A 23,437-nucleotide genomic window follows, 5' to 3' on the forward strand; every position below is an offset into this window, starting at 1 on the left:
CTGGCTGTTGCAGATATGTTTATTTCTCCAGCCGCATGGCCGGGGCTGTGCTCAGGAACTGTTCCAGTCACGGGACCAAGGGTCCTTCTGCCCGCGCAGGGGAACACAAACCAACCAATGGGAACGAGGCTGAGCAGGGACAGGGAAACCCCGTGTCTGTGCCCTCAGGGCCCCTCTCCCAGGGCTACACGGCAGGGGACGGACACCGCAGCAATACTACTAAAAAACCATGTAAATGAAAAGTAGTACAGCAGTCCAAAATTAAGCAGCTTTGCAGTGTATGAGATATGGTCAAATAGATACCTGTTGACATACTTTGAAATGAGTGTCAAAGCTGCAAATTTTTGACAAAGTTTTATAATGTACTAGGTGACTTGCAAAATTACTTGTAACTAGCTACTGGACGAGTCTTTAATTCCAAATTTAAAAAACTAAGTTGTTCAAGATGGAATATTGGAATACATGAAGTCCTAAATTGAGTACTTTGCTTTAACATCTAAACCATGTCTGTTTTTTTGAAAATAGCTTGAGTTTAATTTTATTTCCCTATTGTAATACAGTTTAGCTTGCATTTGTTCAAATGCCAAGCCATCAGCTAGCAAATAGTGTTCATAAGAAAAGGCTGGATTTTATTATCTTATTATTTTGGGAAAATATGCAATCCACAGTTTTAAAGAACTGTGCTCTGATCAATTAAAGCTGCCATTTATTTGGTGACATAAGGTAAAGCTTAATCTTGTTCTTCTATTTAATTTCTGTAAATTACAACAGTGAAATTTATTCTTACAGTTTAATGTGAGGAAGATCATCCCTCTTCTGTCCTGCCCCTTTCCCCCTATTTTCCTATTAATATTTACAAACTTCTTCCTTTACTTTAACTTATCAGGCATGTATTATGGTTAAACTAAACATTCCTTACTTCTTTCCTCCCACCATGACCATCAAACTAGCACAAATTAGCACTCAGTCCCCTCATAATTTCCCCTGAGCATCTGTACCCTGAAGGCAGTTCACATGATAGAATGAGGTTTATGTATGAACTCCAGAAAATAAATGAGCAGAAAATGCAATTGCCTGAGGGCTGTCCTGGCTCTCCTGTGTTTCACATGGCCACTGACAGCAGCAATGTGACAGTCCCTCAATATATCTTTTGCAGCGGCCTCCAGCTTCCCTAGGCTTCTCCATGCTCTCACCACATTTGATCATGTGCTTGGACTTCCTGTGTGCTTTTTGTACCAGAGCTTTGCTTCTAGTGCAAACTCCACTGGGTTCTTTTGTGTTCATTAAATGGGACCTGCAGTGCCAAAAGGTCTCCTAGATCTCCCCTAGCTTACCTCGTGCTTGCTCTTGGCCTCCACGACCAGAGGATGCAGGTGTCTCTTAGCAGCAACAAAATACAGAAGTGCTGGGCAGTTTTTCTCAGACTGTTGGCTCTGGTACTTGGGGTTTTTTTGCTTTTTTCCTAGAATGCTTCCGAGCCCATCTTGGTGGTCTGTGTCGTGCTGCTCAGGCATCCTGTGATGCCGACTTGCCACCTGCAAACCTGGCTTTGCACTTGGCTTTCACTGCTCTCTCATCTGCTGTTTCCTTGCTGCAGCCTCTTGTCCTTCACTGCTGCCACATCCAACCAGTTCTCCCCTCACCGCCTCATATGGCCATGGAGAGCTGCTTTCCCTTTGGCAAGGTCACAGATTTTACCTACAGGAACAATTATTTAAGCTTTTTCCTCTAATTAAAAGATTAGAGTTTTGAAGATGAGAGAACATCTGTTTTTTACTATTTTCAAAATTAAAAGGTATGTATCTGTTTAAATATTGATGGTTTAGTCCTCTGGTCTTTCCCATACTAAAGTAACTTAAATAATGGAATGGAATATCGAATCATACTGGAGAGTCATTGAACAAATTATGGACTTCTTTTGAATGTGTGTAAAGCAATAGCAAAACTCAGTTTGTCAGAAATGTTTTGTCCTTGTCGAAGTGTATCCTCATTAACTTATAAAAGTAACCTTTCAGAATAAAATTTGTTAGGGATTTTGGCAGTCTTTTTTATTTTGGCAGGTAATGAATGTGAATGTAATAGTGCTGGAGCAGAGCCCTTGGCTATCTACATGCATTTATACAGCTTTATGTATCTGAAACATACTTCCTAATTTTTGTGATGTCTGGATCATGCTGTTTTTTGTGGTTTACATATATCTAACTGATGGTGTGTTTATATTTTGAAGACAGAAGAGCCTTTGATCGATCTTTTGAGTCAGTAAAATTATGCTGATAGCTTTAATCACAATTATAATATCCTTCTCTGGGTATATGACTCATATATTTGCAGCTAAGTGTTTATTAATAATGGCTATTACTGGCTGAAACCTATGATATCACAGAATGAAACTGGGATTTTAACTGAGAGAGAATGATCAGTATACACAAATATTTAAACTATGATAAAATCCCCTAAAAAGGGATTTTTTTCCCTGCCCCGAGCAGGAAACAGAGTTTTAGAATAATGGACTTGTGGGAGGCTCAGAGTTGTACTTTTGTGAGCTGTTAGTTTAGTTGTTTAAGCTACATAGGGAGTTGATCAAGGGCTGTGTGGAGTTTATTTAGCTTTTTCCAGGTTCTGAGTTGTTTATGGCTAAGGATTTGCAGCATCATGATGGAAACATGAAGACCATACATTGGATCTTTGAAGAGAGAAATAACTCCCCAGGTTATAATTTCAAGTCTGTTTAAGAAGTTACTTGGAAGTGTATGCTTTGGATTTAGTTTGCCCTCAGAACTCTCTGTCTTGAATAGAAAACTTCACTTTTTTTGCTGCTGCTGGATTTTCCTGTGACCTGTTTGTTGTTCTGGTATGTCTGTATCATGCTCCTGACTGTCTCTAAGGGTTGGTGGGGAGGCATAGAGTGTGGTATTGTTGTGGGCTGACCCCCCTGCTGCCCTGTCCTCTGTCTGGTTTGAATGCAGTGGTTCAGCATTTCAGTCCCATCAACTGAAACTGAAGCATAAAAGGAGTGTGATCTTAGGGTTTAATCTAGGAAAGACTGAGATCATAAGCTGAAGGAGGAAGTTGGGAGTAGTGGTGATGTCAGTCCATTTATGACTGTGTGGCTATCATGAATTACTCACAATGAATTTTAAATAGACATTGAGAAATAAACACTAATTGCTTTGTAGTGCCTGCATCTACCCAAAAGACTGCATGTGTCCTTTTGGATGAAGATTTTTACTGTTTACCTGCAAGCAGAAAATTAGACTTACCACAGCACATGTGACTGGAATTACTTACTGAGACTCAAACTCCTAGAGAAAACAAAAGCTTGCTTACAAGAGGTAGCATTTTACTAGGAGTGCCTGATCTGGCCATCTACCTTGAATTTGTTAATCTCCTCTTGGTATCATGGTCAGTGTTAGCAGTGAAATCCAGCAGTCACTCATGTGTGTCATTGCAGCCTTCCTTAGGAGGTGCTGGAGGAGCTGGAGCTGCCATGGGGCTGCTCCTGAACCTGGCTCCCTGAGGGCTGGCTGGCAGGGGGGGCATGCACGGAGGGTTTCAAGTGAGTCTGACTTCATCACTTCAGACACAGTCAGCTCTGGCTGTAGCTGAATTAGCTGAGCCATAAATTGATGGGCCCTGTGATGTCACCTGCTATTTCAGCAAGGTTTGTGATACAGACCGCAGGCTACGTGTCATCTAAAACTGTTCTTGAAGTTTGAAAAAAATGGTGTACACGTTTCTTTGAATATGAATACTTGCAATTATTTTTGCAGCTAATTTATCCTTTATCCCATCCAGAGTAATTGGAGAGTTCATTGAGGTCTGAAACTGATCATGACAGTATCTGAGGTGTTGGGAAATAGAAGAGGAGGCAGTTCCTAAATGATGAGATTGGCTGGTGTCTGGTGTTGTTCCTGTCATATTTCAGTGCTACTGGAATTTTGTTTTTGCAGAGCTGATAAAATGTTAAGGGACTTAATCTATTACACTGGCATCTTTTGAAAACAAAAATAGAAATCTAATGTTGTGTGTCTGGTGCTACCAGGCTTTCTTCCAAGTTTGTAATGACGAGATAACAGTGAAGCTGCAAGTGTCAAATGACCTGAATATGTTTTCAGTGAGCCTGAGTTGTTTTGATTTCTCTTAAGGACAGGGAGGCTTTCAGGGATGGAAATGCTCATGCTAGGAGAAAAGCAAACTTCAGTAGCTTTCACAAATGCAAACCTTATACCAGTTTCTAGATGTATATACTTAGAGCTACAGACTTCTGTCTCTTTCAATGCGAAAGACCTGATGATGGGCTTGAGAAGGTCTGGATCACCTGCTGCTGCTCAGGGGCATTTGTGTAATGTTCAGAACATTTTAATATGCTTTCTGTAGGAGAGACACCATTAATTGGTGGTGCAGAGCTTGTAGGTTCAGGTGTCCTTTGTTTTGGTTTTCCATTGTTTCACTTGTAAGCTGAGTCAAGATGACACTTCTTGCTGCTGTCGGCACATTTAAATTAAGTAAAGAAGTTAGACTTTTCTTATGTTGTCCTTTATTCACTTCAGTGGTGTTTATCTTCCCCATTGAAACGGAGGTTGTATGAAAATGCTTACAAGTTCAAGATATCTACTTTAATGAGAAAAATTACACTTGTGATATAGACCACAGAAACAAAGTATGTAACATTATAAATCCAGACCACTGGTTTTATGGAGAGTTTCAGCTGTGAACCAGTTTAGGTTATTTTTGCATTTGCTATACAGATTAAGTATAATGAAAATTTTTCAGTGGGATATTGCCAATGCCAAGGAAAAATAAAATCTGAGGTAACACAGGCAGTAGATTATCTCAGTGTAAGCATGAATGTGTCTTAATAGCTCAAAGTAACTGAAAAGGACTGTAAGAAAAAAGTAAAATTAAGCAGAAGAGCTTTTTGAGCATAATTTTTGAGAAGAAAGAAAGCAGAGGAAAAGAGAGAATCCTTTTAAGTAGCTGATAGAGGAAACATAATTATCGATGACTCTGACTGATGCCAACTCTCACATCCCATTTCTTTAAAAGTTAGAAAGTTTGGGTTAAAATGATGACTGATTTTTGAAAAAATGTGCTGAAATAGTGGTGAGGGTTTTTTGGGCTTTTTTTGTTATTATTCCCCCCTGCCGTCTGGGTGCAAAAAAGATTAAATCCACTGAAAACGCTCAATTTTTTTCCTGAAGATGTTGTATACATTTCCATTGTAGAAAAACTTAATTTCATGTTCATTTGATTGCCTGGTTCCTTAAAAAAGGTGCTGCAGTAAAAGCTGGCCTTGAAACAGTATGGTTTCATTGCTGACTCTTTTTAGTTTATTTTGTGTCTCACTGGGCTAGAGGCACCTTTCTAATCCCAGCATTAGGGTCTCTAATGGAGCATGTCACAATTTGAAGTCATTGAGAACAACATCTAACCAATCTTGGAAACATTATTCGTCTTTTCTTTTGCTTTTACTGCTCTTCTGTACATTATAATTATGTGATATATATTTAATTTCAACAGCTCTCACTTGTACTCTCATTTTCTTTCTAAAATTTCAGTCTTGATTTTAATATTAAAAAGCTGTTTTCTGCAACGGTAATAAATTGCTTGCATACAAATGGGGATGTGGAAAAAATTGAGAACTCTTTCTGAGAAATTAATGAGGGGAAAATTCTCTGTGTAGTAAAGTAAACGGTTATTTAAAAGTTAAATGTGAGACCCATTATATTGGGGTATCCACTACTGCTTACATTGTTAATTAAAGGTATCTATCTGAAGATAATTGTTGATTTTTCGCAATTGATATTGCAGCTGGTGAGATGTCCTATTATGTAATCTGTTCCTTCTGATTTAAGTTTTCTTCTGATTCAATTTAATAGTACTTAAGCTTTTGAGTTTTAGTACAAACCTGCGAAACATCAAACCCCACTTCAGTTACTCGGGAAAACTGCATTATAAGATTCTTGCTAAAGTCAAAAGGAAGACCCTGTTTATTTTATGCGCTCTCGGGGTCTCTGGACAAGTTTTATAAGTGTAATGAACTGAACTCATATGGTCATTGCTTAGCTTTAAATAATAACAAAATGAACTGTGTGCAAAAATAGCATAAAGAATACCAAAAGGAAAAGTTACACCCATGTGGAGAGAGGGGAGAGAGGACACTGCCTTTTCTTTGCCTCACGTGAAATTCACGGGATCTGAGCTTTCATAAACTTAATTTTGCTGAAGGACAATCTTGATAAGATGAAGTAATGATGTTTACTTATGCATATGGAGGACTGTAGAATAACTGGAAGGAATTAGAACTATTTTCTTGATTCTTAGCATGAGGCCATTACTGTAATTCTTCTGCAAATGGTCTTTTTAAAAGAATGTTGCTCCTTATGGTAGAAGATTAGAAAATGTTTTGAGGGTTTTCTTTTAACTGATGCTAAAATTTTCAATGTTTCTGAAAAACAAATCCAGGGATACAAGACATAGTATAACATGTTAATTTATTTGCAAATTATAATATAAACAGGTAAACCAAAATTGTCACTACTACTCCATTGGTTTACTTTGTTTATTCATTGACAAACACACAAATTTATCTTGAATACATCTGCTTTGTACACTAACAGATTTATGGAAACTCCTTATTTAGGTAATGAGTATAGCTCTCCAGGTGAATGAATTGGTTTCATCGAATGATGTGTGTGTGGAAAATGTCAATATGCATGGTCTTATTTTACTTCTAAAAACCTGGATGACATGTCAAGTTATTTTAGTAATTTTAAAAAGCAGACAATTTGTGATACCTTAATTATGAAAGCCTCTAGGGGGACTTAAAAATGCTTATTTTGTATTTTTCAATATAAAAAGTCTTCATTTAGAAGCTAACATCTAAAGTCTTTGTATGACATTGGAAAAATACTCCTCTGCTTTAATGAATTTCATGAATGTTAATAAGCCAAGCTGTGTTTGGAGAGGGTCTTGCCTCTTAAGTAATGTTTTCCAACAACTTGTCATTCTTTGAGACCATTATGTAGATCTTGTGATGTCACAGGAATCTCCATGGCAACACAGACGTCATTAACATGAAGCATAAGCAAAGCTGTCGGTCTTTATTCAAACCATTTATTTATTTATTTATTTATTTGAAAGAATAAGGAAAAAAGTGGGTTAGGAAAAAACCTTTCATCTTTGAATGCTTTCTAAGATAAAATAATGTGAGAGCTTCTAATTTAAAAATAAAATAAGGGTAACTTTTCCCAAAGAAGGATCTATTCTCAGGTGTTCTGATGAGGTACCTGCCTTCTAGCTTTCTGTACTAGAGATGTTGCAAAGCTGAACTGCTGCAACAAGCTGAATTTGTTGTTGCCTCTACTAACAGGCTCCAGTTTTGTTTGTTTATATAATTGTATATAAAGTCTATGAACATAGATCTTGAGTTCAACAGGAAAATGCCATCAACACATTTCTTTAGTGTCGTATATATAAAAGGGTGGTAAAGGAATGCTAAGTGGTATTCTAGTCTGAAAAGTAGTGAGGATCACCTGCTGCTATAAAGACCCTTTTTACAGTAAATTTGCAAAATGATTTATTATTCTTAACAGCACTTCTTCAAGATTGGGTTTGTAACCATTTTTCAGCCTAATGTTTTAGTTTTAATGTAACATTATGAAAAGATAAAGCGAAAAGCAACAAATGTGAAACTTTACACAATTACTTAATTTTTCTACCTAAACTAGTCAAACTTGCTACCATATTCACTCTTGTAACCAGGTAAAATTTTAGAATTAACCGCACTTTCCAAAACAGTAGTCTGTTCTAAAAGAAAAACTGTGTGAAGATCCTATAGCAAATGTTTCAGGGTTGACTGAGGGGACTTGCTATAGAAGCAAACCTCCAGAATCTAGCTAATTTCAAATTATTCACTGTGGGTTTTCAGGAACTTCTTTTGAGGTGCTTTCAGTAGTCAGCTATAAATTAACAGATTAATGCAACCTCTGATCTGGGTTGCATTTTGCATAAGAATTAAATCCCTGTGAGAATTACATAGATAAAGCACTATAGTCTGTCATCTGTAAGGATGCTAACTAAAAGTGTTCAAAATACTGAAGAGGTTTACTAAAGTTTTCAGCTGGAGTTTTAACTTCTACACATTTTTAGCAGGAATTATTTAAAGCATTAATTTACTATAAATGTGCTTATTCTATAATTTTAGTGTGGTCTGATTAGTCATCAGACATTCTCTCTGTCTGGCTTGCTGGGTTCTTCGCACCCTCCTGCTGCAGCACCAGGGTTATTATCCTTGGTACCACGGTTCCTCTTCCCCCACAGGCAGCGGGTGGTTTGGGTCTCAAGTCAAGCAAGGAGCTGCAGTGATGTCTGGGACTTTTTTCTCCTGTGAAATACTCCTCCCAGGTATTATTAAGTGGCATGTAGTTAGCTGTGATACTGCAAGTGAGTCCCTTCCCTGACACATGAGCTGTTGTATCTGAGACTGTAAACATCTAAGCTATCATATGACATTGGATAAGCCTAATCATCCTTATCCATGGTATGCAGTGAGCTCATGTCTCCAGGATTTGCAAGTAGTGACAGGTCTGCAAATGCCTCTTCAACTTGTATTCCACTTGCCAGCATCTCAATTTTCCTTTCAACTGAAAAGCATTTCTGTAAAGCAGCTACTTGCTCTTGCTGAAAAAATAAGCACTATAAACAGAATAACACTGTAGAAATTAAATAAGTTAAAAGGAAAAGAAAGCTAATCTAGTTATTATTTTGATATGCAGATGACCACTACATTTTAATTAAAAAGAGTAGTTAGTACAAGTCAAAAGCATCTTGGGCTTCCCTTGCATCTTTACTTGCTTTTCCTAAAAGACAGCCACTAATTCAAATGGGAATCAGAGAAGTCAGCCTTATATTATGAGATAATTTGATGTTCTGTCTTTCAGTTGACAAACTCTTGCTTTCATAGTTTCCAGCGTGGAGCTCTAAGTGTGGGGAAACCCACTGCTGCCTTCCCTGCTTGCATCATCCCCAGCGGAGCACTGTTCACGTTAGAGTGGCTCTGCATGCATGAAGGGCTCTGTCTTTTTTTCTGAGGGGTCAGAAAATGGCCACGCCAAATTTAGTTTTCGTCAGAGCACTTAAGCGTTCCCCTGGGAATGGCTTGTGCATGTATGAGCTTTTTAATTGTAACGTTCTTCTTTTTCATCCCTGGCAAGGATGAGTTGGGTGGAGGTCTGGGTTTCAGAGCACATTGATGTGGAACTAAACCTGAGTTAAACCTAGCTTGGCTGGAACAAACCATGTAGAGGGACTCATGCTTTTTATTCTAATCTAGACATACCAAAATGAAATATGGTGATTTTTAATGAAAAAGATGCATAAGGACAAACTTGACTGAATCCCTTATTATGTCTCTAAATGGCAGATGGAAAATAGTCCCCATTTTGTTTCCCATCTTGACATCTGCTTAATACTGCTCTATATTCCATCAAGGAATTCAGTGTGACTGGTTTGCTTTAGAACTAAATCTGACTAACTAACATTTTGATGTTGTTGCAAGCTGAATGTTGATTATTACATCAAGATTTGATATGGGGATTTTTCAGAGACCAGACATTCTGCTCATGTTTGCTTCTGTATCATCAGATAATAATTGATGCAGTGATTGAAAGCAGGTGCCTGCCATGACTGGGGTCGTGGCACTGCTGTGAGGAAGTGACATGTGCAGGTGGGACATGCAGCAAATGATCCATCCAATGGAACTCCTCTCTGCTCTGATATTGAAAACTGGAGGCTAGAGGGAAGATTGGAAATGCAGTAGATAGCACTTGAATGTAAATGGTGATGGTAATAATAGCATTTTCAGGATGAGGGCTACCTAAGAGCAAATGAAGGCACTTTGGCTTACATAACTTCAAATTCTAGATATGCTTCACGCAATACCTCTGTATTTCATTTTGGTTGTTTTCTATGATTCTCCTAAATGTAGATGTCAACTGAAGCAAGGTAATTTTCACAAAAAGAGCTTTGAAGTATCAGGTTTATGTAACTTAAGATCCATTTTTATCATGAATATGTTAAAAGCTTGAGAAACTAAACTGAACTGTGCATAGCCTTGTGCTTACGGATTTATTCATGTACGGTCTTGAACAGATTGGTTGCAGTGAAGGTGGGAGAGGGATAATGTTTACTTTAATCTCCATGTTTATTTAGATGTTCTGCATTGGCAAATATTGCACAGCAGTGATATTAAACCCATTGTACATCCCACTTGAAAACTTCAGAGCAAAGAAAGTTTTTGAATATCTGATTCCTAGAGTTTTGGCATAAATCATTGCAATATTCATGCATTACATTTCTACTTTAATTATATTGTAAATTTTGTTATTAAAAAAAAAAAAAAGCAAAATCTGTATGGAACTTATTTCCTTGCATACATATACCCTAGAAGATTCTAAGAACTTGAGAAACAAGAAAATTTGCTACTTGTATTTTTCCTTTCATTAGAACATGTCTGAATAGAATATACTTTTTGATTCAGAGGAAATGTCAATGAAATAGATTTTATTCTCAACCAGCAATTTTGTTCAAAATATTGCATTTATATATACATAAAATGATAACAGTATTGCATGCTGAAGAATGTGCACCATAGAGATGACCATACTTTGTGGAGCTTTCCTTGTGAGAATTAGAAATAGTTTTAGTAAAACCTTAAGCTAATGTAATGTAGGGAATATCAAAAGAAATAAAAGTTAAGATTACATTGTAGAGGAAACCCTAAATTTATGTGTGTCCTTTTTGCAAAAATAATTGTAACTTGTGAAATTGAGTTTTCTGTGAGTGATCTTTGGTCTTTAAGAGGAAGAAAGAAAAGGGCTTCACACTGAAAACCCTTTTCTTGGTGTTGCGAAGTTTTCTTCAGATCCTGCATCACTTTTGATGAATGCATTTACATTCCAGTGCTGAGAAATAACTTTCCATTTGGGAGCTGGGTTGACGTGAAAACAGGAATGTTGAGGCCCAGGGTGAGGGGACAGGGCTGAATGCTGATAGAGAAACATTCCCTCTTTAGTAGCTGCTGCCTCTCCTGCGAGCTTTGAAAAGAGCATCTGTCTGTGCATGTACGAGGATGTCTGGGGACCTGGGGAAATGGATGGGTGGTGTCTGGAGAAAACTGCCTTGTCCTCCAATGTCATGATGATAAGAGAAAGAATAGAACAAGTCACCTCAATACCTGCAAGTTTTTGGCTGTCTCTATGTGTAAGTGCTTATAAAAAGTCGTATGTTGTTTGTGGCTTTAGATGCTTCATTTAATCGAAGTACTTTGTTGTTTTGTTTTATTAGTAGATCTATTAAATTTGAAGGGGAATAAATGCAGGCAGTGGTCCTAAATTATTCTGTTGTTGTTTGTTAGCCACAGACATATTTATACTACTGTAGTTTTATAATAGTAAAGGGTTTTTTTAATGAAAACTGAGAGTGTAAATTTGGGAAACATGGAAACCCTTAACTTTCATTTAAAACTTGTCTTCTGTTAACAAGCATGAAACCTGAAAACTGATACCTCTGTTCTTTAGCCAGCTGTGTATATTTTCAGTATAACAAGTCTTAAGCTGAGATATGTATGTAGTAAGATACACTTATGGATAAGGGAACTGTCACCTCTGATCAGTGCAAATTCAATTTAAGAATGCATTAAAATGCAAATGAAATTGTAAACTACTAATGGGTTAAAATACCTGCTTTTAATACATAGTGAGAAAAAGAGGGGTTTTTTCATACTAATGACTTTATTTGGAAAAAATGCTTTTGAATAGTCAAGTGGGAAATTAGACTTTTTGTCAATTGTTTAAAGGAATAGTATAGTTAAGGAGACATTGCTTGGGGAAAATACCTAGCTCTGTCTGCTGTAAAGTGGATTCCTGTAAATAATATTGTTTTATATATCTTTAAGTAGTTGTTTGTGTTTGGGGGTATTTTTTTCGGTTTTGTTTTTTTTTTTTTTTTTGGGAGGGGGTTGTTTTTGGTTGTGTTGTAGTTGTTGTTTTTGGTTTTTTTAAGTTAAAGTGGGTCCATATTCACATCATGCATTCTGTATCCCTATGGGAAGGCAAGTATTGTGATAGAAAAGGACTCCAGAAGTGAAATTATCTTTGGGACAGGTGCTGAGGAGAGCATCTGTGAAGCTTAATACTTGGGGAACCTCAAGTCAGAGCTTATGTGGTAGCAGGGAAGAAAAGTGTTGGAAAAGCTGCTGCAAAATAAGGTTCTCTGGGGAATTTAGGTGAGGTAGCAATATCCTGACCAGGCAGCCCTTCTGGCTTTCTAAATTACTGTTATAACCTCTGCATCCCATATTGACAGCTACAATTGCAAAGATACCTTTACACTGCCTTAGCTTCCTTTGGTGAAATTCTCTTATGCACATCACCGATTTAGAGATGTAAATAGTTGTAAATCTGTGATTCTTTCAGGTATAACATTGACTTAATAGTTGCAAACAAGCTATATTTAGGAGTTGAAATTAATAAGGCTTAATAAGGCAATTTTGATTTAAATGATTAAGGAATGGTAGGATACAACCAAATGTGATGTGTACATCATGTAAAATTCTCTACTGCATTTTAAAAACAAATATGGGGTTTAAGCTTTAGGCTCTCTATATGCACAGTCTTACCACACCCTACAGTAAGGGAAGAAGTAAATTTGTCAAATCCCTGAGCTATTGAAACCTGCTAATAAAGGCTCTCTGCATTGTACTTTAGCTAGACAGTACTCATGTAGACTACTTTGTGAGAAATCTGGGTAGTCAAACTCACTTTCTAAGGAAAGTCTGGCATCAAAATTTAGTAAAGAATATTGTTTAGTCAAAGTTACTGAAATAGAGCTCATATCAAGAAGATATCTATCAGTCCTGCCACTGAAACTTTATTTGCTCGGTAGTGTTTCTGTGTGATACCTAACATCCCTTGAGCCAGCTTACATGCCTGCTTGTGGTCCCTTGTATGAAGTTCTTCTGCTGGTATTTCAGGGAATCACAGAATGGTTTGGGTTGGAAGGGACCTGAAAGGTCAGATAATTCTAAACCTCCTGCCGTGGACAGGGACACATTTCACTGGACCAGGTTGCTCAAGAGCCCCATCCAACCTGGTCTTGAAAAATTCCAGGGATGGGGCATCCACAACTTCTCTGGGCACCCTGTTCCAGTGTCTCACATTCTTATAATGAAGAATTTTATAAAGGGCTTTACAGTTTGGACTTTTTTATCAGCTCAGTAACAAACTGTATTATGTGTTGGGTATTTGCTTCTTATTGCATGCTAATATTTTAAATAACCTGTTTTCAATTAAATTGAGTTTGTTTGATGACTTCCTCTACTGAGTGGCTAGTTACTGCAGCTAGGGATTTTGGAGAAGAATGCCACTGAAGTACTTTTTTGTTGGTCTTTTATTTTTGCTCTTGTGGGAAACTCTGATAGATTAATTCAGATACAACTTACTGACTTTGATGTCATTCTTATGAGTTGAAACAGCAGGATTAGCAATGCCCTAAGATGCCAGGTGTTAGTCAGAGTTGCATGTCAAACAAAAACTGTGTTCAAGTGTGGTTCTGCAAGAGATGGTATGCAATACTGTGATGGTTGTTCTACCACAGTCAGAGGTGGACAATTCTGAAGTGCGCAGATATAATGGACAGTAACAAAAGAGTTCCCTAATTTTCACTGACTATGTGAATTCCTCACTGGTGATGAATTTTCAGCAGAGATTGGAAGTCAGGAGGTTTAGTTGGTGTGGCCATCTGAGAACTGCAACACTTGAAAGGTCATTTATCTTTCTTATGCCTTGATTTACTCGTCTTCTTTCTTACAGCACTTCACAAAGTTTAGAGAGTTTGTTTGCAGCCTGAAGTGCCTTGTGATCTTTGGTCAAAGATAATATATACATGTGATGCACTGTCTGCTCTGATAAATTTCATGCTGTCACAGGTGTCTGAATAGTCCAGGAATGGCACAGTTATTTGCCATGAGAGCCAGTGTGTTACTGGGGGCAGAAATTGAGAATTTTCCTTAAAGTGAATGAATTCATGCCTTCTGTCTTAATGCGTTGACTACCTGTTCTCTGGTGCTAAAAATAAGTTATTCAAGAATAAATAAGTTATTCAAGAATAGAAAAGTACATCCAAAACACAGCTTTTTGTTTTTACTGTGTTTGCTAAAGCTTGAAACTTTTGCATGTCAGCAGTGATTAGCAACAGACAGAAGTTTAAAGTTGAGACTTACAGACAGTAATAGAGGAAGAAGAAAGGTGGAGTGGAAAAGTGTATATGCATTTTCTGTTGAAATGAGTGCTTGCTCCGAGGCTACAAAAATAGGTTGGCAAAAAATAAGAGTAATATGTGTTTTCCAAGTGGAAAGAGAGTATTTCTGTTTCCTTCCAACTAGAATATCAAATAAGTTTACCTATTAATCAACACTTTTTGTGTTTTTGTTTTCCAGTCAGTGAGTTGATTCACTTTCTCCTTTCTTTAGTCCTGCTTTCTCTTTTTAAGGAAGAAGTGTGGTGTGAATCAGGCTATTGGCTGAGAAAATAAGTTTTGACACGTCTATAACAGTTTAATGAATCAGTAATGGCTTCATTTTCCGGTGTCTTTAAGAGTAATTGAAATTGTATAAAATTCAAGATGGTACTGTAGAGTAAAGAACCCTGTGTTTTGTTGCTGGACTGTAGGATGAAGCATGTGTTCGCCTCTAGGAAAATAAGCATTTTGTCCAGAGACTTCTTTATTGAATATTTCTTTTCAAGAGGCTTAGTATTCTGGAAAATTTTTTCTATTGTAAAAGTCCCATGTACCATTAAATGCGATTATTATTTTGATGAATAAGCACAGCTGGCATTTCTTTTCAATATCTGACTGCCTTCTTTTTGAGCCTATAAATGTGCTGTTGTCAAGAGATTAGCCTTTGGGGTAGCAAGTTAAATGGTTCATTTCTACTAATCGCCAGGCAGGACAGGAGCAGAGATATGAACTGGCTAGATAGACTGTTCTGAATGGTGTGTGCACTGCACTTTGTGAGCTAGGAAATAAAGCTTAAAACAGTTATCTTTCACAAACACTGTAGCTTCAGTGTGCTACCACATGCCAGGATTGGTTAAAATTCAGATGTTACAATTGTATTGAGTTCCATTCGTTTTTCAAGGTGTTGCCCTGGGGGCTTCAGTCAGGAAGGTTTCCCACGTCTGTTGCACAGTGCCAAGTGGAAGAAAGGGAAAGGCCAAATAGTTTTGTATTGGCTCTTGGCAGTTTTAGGGTAGATTAGTTACAGAAAACTTAGAGGGGTCCTGAAGTTCCAGTCATTTTAGGGTCTGTCCTGCCCTCCAGTCTGCAATGGGAAAGGTCTGGCACTGACCTGGCATTCTTAGCCAAGGAGGAATCACACACCCCCAAAACAAACTTTAGCTGGCTACCTTTCTTCCACTCCAATGATGTATGATTAAGGACCCTACTGCAAAGGTCCTGGATTTCACTGAATCATGTACTGGTTCTCTGCTCTCCACCTTTACATCTGCACTTTGATGATTCTTTGCAGTGAACCCTGCAAGTGCACACATTCATCCAATACAGGCAGAGCATTCCAGAAACCAAAATAAAAAACCTTTCAGTTTTTTCCTACAGGAAACAAAATAGTATCATGTTTAATTACTTGCACTGTGATGGGAATGCGTCATGAAAGGGCAGAACAACCTTTTGTCCTCATCTATCCAATTTGGGAATACACTCGTATCTTCTTTATTTTATTAATTTATTTTAAGGAGAAAAGAGCTAATTGAAGTTGATTAGCCTTTTAATTCTCTCCTTGGTATGCCAGTTAGCTTTTGTTAAAGAAATGCAGATAGCTTAGGAAACTTAATACTGTAATGCCAGAAGATACTAGATCAAACTCTGTAATGCAGTTCAGAATCAGCTGTGCCTCTTCAGTAGACAGCTCTTGATTGACACTTGTTTTGGTGTTAATAGACTTATTTAGCAAATACTCTTAGGGAACTATGTAAATACAAAATAGATGGCTCCTAGTGTCCTTGGGTCTCAGTTAATTGCCGAAGGACATATGCATGAAACTTCTGCACAGGTATGTATATTTTTTCTCTGCTTTACAATATCTGAATAAGATATAAATATGCTTGTGAATTGTGTTGTATCTCTGATTTCTTTTCTAACTGAAATATTTTTGGATTCAGTTTTGGCAAGCGTTCTGCCGGCAGCTTCAGACGTGGATGTGAATGCATTGTTTTAGAGCCATCTGAAATGATTGTGGTAAGAATATTTTCACTCAGTTGCTTTCAAATTTTACAGACCAGCTTTGGTAACACTTCAACTTCCAGTAAGACTTCAGAATTTTCTGGTTTGCATGTGGTCTTTTAATAAATACAAGATGTCATACCTATCATTTATATAGTTGTTACATTTACTTTTGCAGTTTTCTTGTAAAACTAAAGTTTTCTTGTGCTAGCAGAATAGTTTGTGGGTTTTTTTTTTTTTTTGATGCAGCTTTATTATTATTGGTAAATACAGATGCTTTAAAGTATTAATCTCAGGTTACCTTAAGTAATTAATGTTTGATTGAATTAAATTTAATCTCAGCCATCTGAAGTTTTTAAGAATACATTTGAACATTTTTAAATTCTGCCAACCTTCCTGGGTGAAGGTGAGGGTATTTTGTTAGCAGCATCTGCTGTAGTCCAGTGGCAGAACATCATCTCTGAGGGTTCACAGGCTCAGAAGTTTTAGTTGTCACCTCAGGGTGCATCATCTGAACAAATGAAGAATCAATGGGCTAATTATTTTTTTTCTCTGGGTCACTGGGGCACAGATCAGTTCATAATACAGGCATGACGATTATCTAAGTCATATACAGATAGCTTAAATATAGACTGTGACACTAACAATTTTTTCCCTAACAAGTAACAGTTTCTGTAAAACTTCTGGAAGCTTGGGAAATTGTGGTATTACTTTAAGATTGTACTTGTTTATTACCAGTTTGTGTAACTGGCATCTGACTATTCAGGAAACAGTTTGTTGTCCCAGTTTTCTTCTCTAGAAAGATACAATTTCATTGGTTGGAACTGTGTGAATGTCTGTCTGTTCCATGTGCATTCCTTGGTGAGTTATAAGGAAGAGTGATAAAAAGATAGGCATTGGGAAAGGAGATGACTTAAACAACAAGAGATTTTCTGGACTGATGGATAATGTTGGGTCAGAGGCACATGCTTGTCAAAAAAGGTAGCCTCTACAGTTTTGGAAAGATGAAATGGAACACTTCAATCAGACTTTCAAAGGAATAATTTCTTTGAATAGAAAGAATCCTATCCCCAGAGTTATTTGGCCACACAAGAGGTGTAGCAGGGTGTGAGTGTGAAGATGTCAGACGTGAAACAGATACTCCCTGCAGAGGGGGTAAGCATTGCCTGCTCTTCTGGTGAACCAGGGACTGTGCTCATCCCTTTGTGTCAAGGGAAAGCTGTATTTAGTCACACGAGCTGAGTGATGTGTGACCCTTCTGAGATAGATAAGCTGCAAATTCATAGGAGTATTTTGTGTAATATTTCTTTTCCTTGTTGAAAAATATGCAGGAACCTTACAAGGTGCCTCATAAGATCTCTCATTCTGAGGGATGGAACTGAATAACAGGCATTAACTGAATCCCCCTATATAGCCGATGCTGGAAGCTGTGATTTTTTTTTTCCTCATTTCCTTGTTAGTCTCAAGTAACTCGAGTAAGGTTTCTATTAGTAGGGTGAACACAGAAGAGATGTTGATTTTCAGCCAAATTACTGCAAAAGATCATTCTCTTCTGGGAAAACCAGAATTATTAGTTCAGATATTTTCATTGCAGCATACCATTGTGTACTAAATTAGTCTTCAAACACTGTAGACAGTGAAACTGAGAAGACTAATTTTATACTAGAATATACCTAATAGGTATTTTTTATTCTCCTTGTTGTTGTTTTGAAGTGATTTTTTTACATGTAAATCCAGTTTATTAGAAATCTGTTTATGCCTTCAAAATATTTGAAATAATAAAACCAGTCCTGCCTGTTGAAGAGTGAAACTTTTGCCATAGATTGGTTAGGGAGGATGCTGAATAGATGTCATCAGGGAAACAGGCAAGTGTTGTCTCATACCAGTTTTCTTTTCTTTCTGTAATGTATTGATTGGTGAAATGTTTGTATTTGTGCATTTTGTACAAACTTTGTATAAGTGTAAGAAAGGGGTGAGCAAGTGGGAATTTTTCTTCTGTCCTTTTTGAAAAGGGATCAAATTTAGTGATGCTTTTCATACTAATGTTGTATTTTTTTTTTTTTTAATTTTAGTAGTGGTTCCACACTTAGTGCTGAAAATGCAGGAAATTCAGAGCTAGCTGCTGTTTTTTGAAAATAGGATTTCTTGTGTTTCAAATGAAAAGAAACATTTTTCTCTTGCGGGGAAAGACACTCTCTTGCATCTGTTGTAGGTTGATTACATGGAAGAAAATGAGGAATATTTTCAGCGTCAAGCGTCTCACAGGCAGTCTCGAAGAAGGTTTAGGAAAATCAACCAGAAGGGGGAGCGACAAACTATTATTGATACTGTTGACCCTTATCCTGTGGGGAAGCCACCTCTACCTAGAGGCTACCATACGGTAAGCTGTCTGTATTTATGGTTCACAAAAAAACATAAACAGGAAAACTACTGAAAGTAACACAGTCAGAATGGCTAAACTCGCTGGTATCTTTCAAGTGTGCTTCTGTGGGGAGGTTTCCCTTCCAATAACTGTGAATGTGGCTCCATCAGTACGTGAACACGTGTGCAGCTTGCATCTTGGTTCAGAGTTGAAAGTACATTTCTTATGACCGTGAATGTCATGTATTATTTTTTAGTGTTCCAATCATTATGGGAAATTGTGAAGGAAATTCTGTTCTCATTTCCTTTTGCTGTTAGGTTACAGTAGAATTAGTTTAGTGTGCTGTGTTAGAAGGTCAGTCAGTGAAGCACTCATTCACGTATGTGGTAACAGGTGTTCCCTGAAAAGGACTGTGCTGCGTTGCAGCACACCAAATTGGATTAAGTCTGTCATTTCTTTTTGGAACCCAGAACTTAAATGTAAAATTTAAATTAACTTTTGCTGGTGTTTGCCCTTTATACTTGGGTTTTAGTGAGCTATATAGTTGGCTCATCATCGAGGAAATCATTTGGTCATTTTACTTGATTGCTTTTGGGGATGAGGGAGGGAATCTATATATGTTTCCAGACTTTCTCTTGAGATGAAAATAAACTAATAATTAAAACTTACTCTACAAAATATTTTATATGGCTTTTAAACTGAGAAAAGCTCTATTAGATTGATACATTTGTTTGGTATTGAATTCAACTGTGAGCAAAATACTGGAAAAGCTGTTTGTCTTTGGCTCCCATTTATTTGTTTAAGCCCTAAGTCTGGTAGAACCATAAAGTCACGAGCATAAATAACTTTGTGCATATTTAATCTTATTGAGTTCCATGGGCTGAATTTTGTACAATGTACAATATAAAGCCATATACATGTAAATTCACAGAATGAGAGCTTTAGTGTTTTTAAAATGCTATCTTTGGTACAATGCAGTTGTTAGCTTTTTCAGTTTTTCCTTCTTTACCCTTATTCCTTGACTTGTTTGCCAGTTCACTGTATATTCAATGTGTGTCTGTAAGTGTGTGGATGTTTGATTACATCTGTTAATTATACAGGCTTTTCCTCATGACTTGAGTAATTACATTTTATGCCAATAGTTTGGTTTTGTTTATACAACAGATTTTAATGGTTTAATTTTCAGTGCAGTTTTAATTGCCTCTAAATTTAATGTGAATTGAGCCAATTCACTTGGTTTGAAGATAAAACATTTTATTGGCCTGTTTTTGCAAAAAAAAAAAAAAAAAAAAAAGTGGTATTATACTTTGTAGGAATTACAGAAAGAATTACTTTTGCTCATATTATTTAGATGTGTGTGTTGTGCTTAGCAAACAGTTGTAGTGTGATTTGTACCTAACTCTAGAAGGGCAATATTTAGATTACACAGTGCCATTTGCATTCGCAGGTCCTTGCCTGTTGTATAAATTTCACTTTAGGTGTGCCTGATGAATTTTTGTAAGCTTAACTGGTACTAAAAGCAAAAGTCCATCCTGTGCTATTTTGTTGTGCAAGTTCATAATGGTTTTGTGTCTGTGCTGGGAAATCCATTGCAAGCGAGATTTCATATTGAGATGGAAGAGATTGCCAAATAAACTGTAAAATTTACAATAATTACATTCAAATGTTGCTTTTCAAAGTGTAATATAATGCATATGGCTGGCTTTATTATTTTTTTTTCCAAGGCAAATAGAGTCAAATAAGCCCAAATGAGTTTTAAAATGTAGTTAAGACTCTTCATGCTGGTCCATTTCCTCCTATTTTTACAGTATTTGGTGATCTTGTAGACATTATTCTCTCATTCACTTCTACTAGCAATGTTATTTCTATTGCTTTAACCATACACGTTACAGCTGCGTTGTCTTTTTGCCCTTCCTATTTTATGTCCTTTGACCTCATTTTATTGGTCTTAATTTCTTGAAAAATTGACTGAAAAAAGCAGGATTTTTTTGAAGCACATAGGAATTCAAGATGCATTATAACACATCTTGTGGACTTGTTGTCCATCCATTCTTTGGTCAGCATCTGTCAAGGTGTCATCTTTGTTTCTGCTTTTTAATTTTTGATAAAAAAAGATGGAAGTGTTGAATTGAAAAAGGATTAATATGATATATTTGTTTTCAAGTTTGCTCTTCCATGTGGATGTGTTCTAGTTTAGGTGTTATATACATGAGATTAAAACTAATAAAGCTGCTTTGATAGTATCCTCGAAATCTTCACAGTGTGTAATTTTCTTATATTCTGTTTTACCCTAAATCCACAGTTAGCATGTAGAATTATTATTTTGGTTGTTGATAAATTATTATTCTTTATTTGCAGTAGTCTCTGAATGCTTTTCTTCAGACGGTTCAAACAGTATTTTCTGAAGAAAGTTTTCTATATCATAAAAGCATAGAGTGAAATTTAGAGATGAAATGCAGATGCATGGTGTGCTTTTCAAGAATTAAAAATTAAATGCAGTGGTCTCAGTTGCAGCATGGCTTTCTGCAGTAGAGCCAACTTGTATGGGATGGTGGACCCTCATTAACATAATTTTAACATTATCTTCATAGTGGTGGAATGTACTATGGCATGTCTGATAATGTTCATCTTTTCCTTTCCTCCTATATGGCATTCATTTCATTTTGGCTCACAGGAATGCACTAAACCTCAGGTATTGTAACTTACTGTGTATGGTCCACTAATAATTTACTTGTGGGTTTGCAGTGTGATACCATAATACTGATGCCACATTGTGACTAAAATTGCCTTCTAGCCTTTGCTTTGATAGTTCAGCAATCTCACTATGCTATAAAAACACTTATGTAAAGGTGAAATTTACTAACAGTACAATGTCTCTTGCCCAGCTTGACTGACCTTCCTCGCTTTGACATCCTGTGATTTGCAGGAAATGAGAACCATAAACAAAGGGTGTATATCAAATATTTAGTGTTTGGCAGGCACTTTACTCAAGTATCTCCTTCATGACACAGAGAACTTAGTCTTTGATTTTGACTTAAAAAATTGGCCCCCTATCACTGTTTAGTACCTGTGTGTCAGTAAAATGCGGAAATGGAGTGTGACAAGATGAGCACTAAAGAAACAAAGTGAGGCTTTGCCATGGTGTTTCTTGCTTGTCTTCCATTCTGATGGTTTATGACTCAGTATAAAGAGGCTGGATTTTGTAGGCAATGTCTAAATGGCCATTACCTGAAACACAGGTTTGCCAAGCTAGGGAGAAGAAGGTGCCCAAGTAAAGTATCTTGGAATGGTACCAAACCAAACAAATTATGGAAGTTTTCCCTCATATCAGACCTCAAATGCACGCAAGGTGATCTGAAGATCTGAGTGGCATCTTTTAAACTTAAGTGGCATTTGCAGTTGCACTTGTCAGTGCCAAAGTAAATAAATACTGAGCATCCATCAGATACAATGTTTGATAAGAATGTGTATTATCAAATTGTTAAATGTCTCCACTTCCATGCTTGAGAAACCTCTTGTGATAGAGATGAAAACAAATTGAAACTACTTAATTTTTTTTTAGGTTACAAATTCTTCTTTTCTTCATACATTGCTTTGGTCAATTCTCCTGATTTTTTTTTTATCAGGACATGTGTTTAAAAGTTCCTCCTGTGTCACATTGTTAAATTCATTTATCTAAAATGCTTAGAGGGTTCAAATTTCAATATGTTTCCAGTATCACAGACAAGTGATTTCTGGGCTGAAATGTTCTCTTTCTTCAAAATGTATACGACACTTTTTCTAGGAACCCAGTTCCTTACCTTCAGAGCAGTGCTCCCCAGTTTTTCAGTGTCATGATCCTAAGTAACCTATGGTTACTAAAATAGTATGTTTAAGAATGATAATGTACTTCTCAAATTATGGTAGGAATTTGAAATACTTTATAGTATTTTAATAATTTACCTTAATGTTTGAAAGATCATTTGAAGTGAAATCTAATGTTGAGTTGAAATCTAATGTTGAGTATCGTACTTAGGCATGTTACTTTTGGAACAAGTGTTGGTGATTTCTAGGGTAAGGAAAATAGAAACTTCGTCATATAGGGAAATAAAAAGAATGTGTTTTATCACACAGATAAAATTACATCCTTTTTTTACCACCTTTATAGTTTGGTAAAATTCATCAGTTCTTTTTCAGGAAAAAAAAAAGCTGGTAAGTTTGAGTTGCTCTCACTTGAATCTAGAAAACGTTAGCTTGTGCTTCTCATGTGTCAGAAACATCTTTAATTAGATTAGTGTTAATGCCTCCTTACTTAATAGCAGAAATAGGATTTTAAGTCCTGAATGTGGATTTTCATTCTTTGTGTACCTATACTTAAGGGTACATCACATTTTCAGTGCAAAACCTTTGTTTAGAATGATTTTACTGAAATGAGTGTGGACCCATTCTCTGGGAACCTGCATGGCTTTACTTCTGCTTTAGACTGTTTGTTGTTTGGTTTTGGTTTTTGTTTTTATTAAAAAAAAAATACTTTAAAAGTATATAGTCATCTATGGAATGATTTTAAAAAAGGATAGACTTTCTTGTAATTTCTTACTGCTGGTAAACTTTGTGACTGTTTCAGTGCATCTGTGAAGAATTAGTCATGCTTGGTCTGAGTGTTGCTGGGCTGGTTATTCTGTATATAATCCATGGAATATTTGGGGTAAATTGACACAAGTTCATAACGTAAAAATCACTTTGTCCAAAATAAGGTGCTGTTCTTTAGTGGCATAGAGATTACAAGTAGTAATTTGT

The 23,437-nt window shown here is 36.6% G+C and overlaps 1 protein-coding gene across 8 annotated transcripts in view; it reads left to right on the forward strand.

Moving 5' to 3' along the window:
* RAPGEF2 (Rap guanine nucleotide exchange factor 2) overlaps positions 1-23,437 on the forward strand; it is a 134,345-nt gene that overhangs the window by 26,729 nt on the left and 84,179 nt on the right. For 5 of the 8 annotated variants that reach the window (XM_017745110.1, XM_017745115.1, XM_017745116.1 and 2 more), the window contains exons 5-7: positions 16,239-16,314; positions 18,512-18,679; positions 21,336-21,353. In XM_017745110.1, coding sequence (XP_017600599.1) covers positions 16,239-16,314; positions 18,512-18,679; positions 21,336-21,353 — 262 coding nt within the window. The remainder of the gene's footprint in view (positions 1-16,238; positions 16,315-18,511; positions 18,680-21,335; positions 21,354-23,437) is intronic. The other 3 variants (XM_017745111.1, XM_017745114.1, XM_017745117.1) reach the window with 1 other exon arrangement.

This window comes from Corvus brachyrhynchos, unplaced genomic scaffold (assembly GCF_000691975.1).
Source record: "Corvus brachyrhynchos isolate BGI_N302 unplaced genomic scaffold, ASM69197v1 scaffold249, whole genome shotgun sequence".
NCBI lineage: Eukaryota > Metazoa > Chordata > Aves > Passeriformes > Corvidae > Corvus > Corvus brachyrhynchos.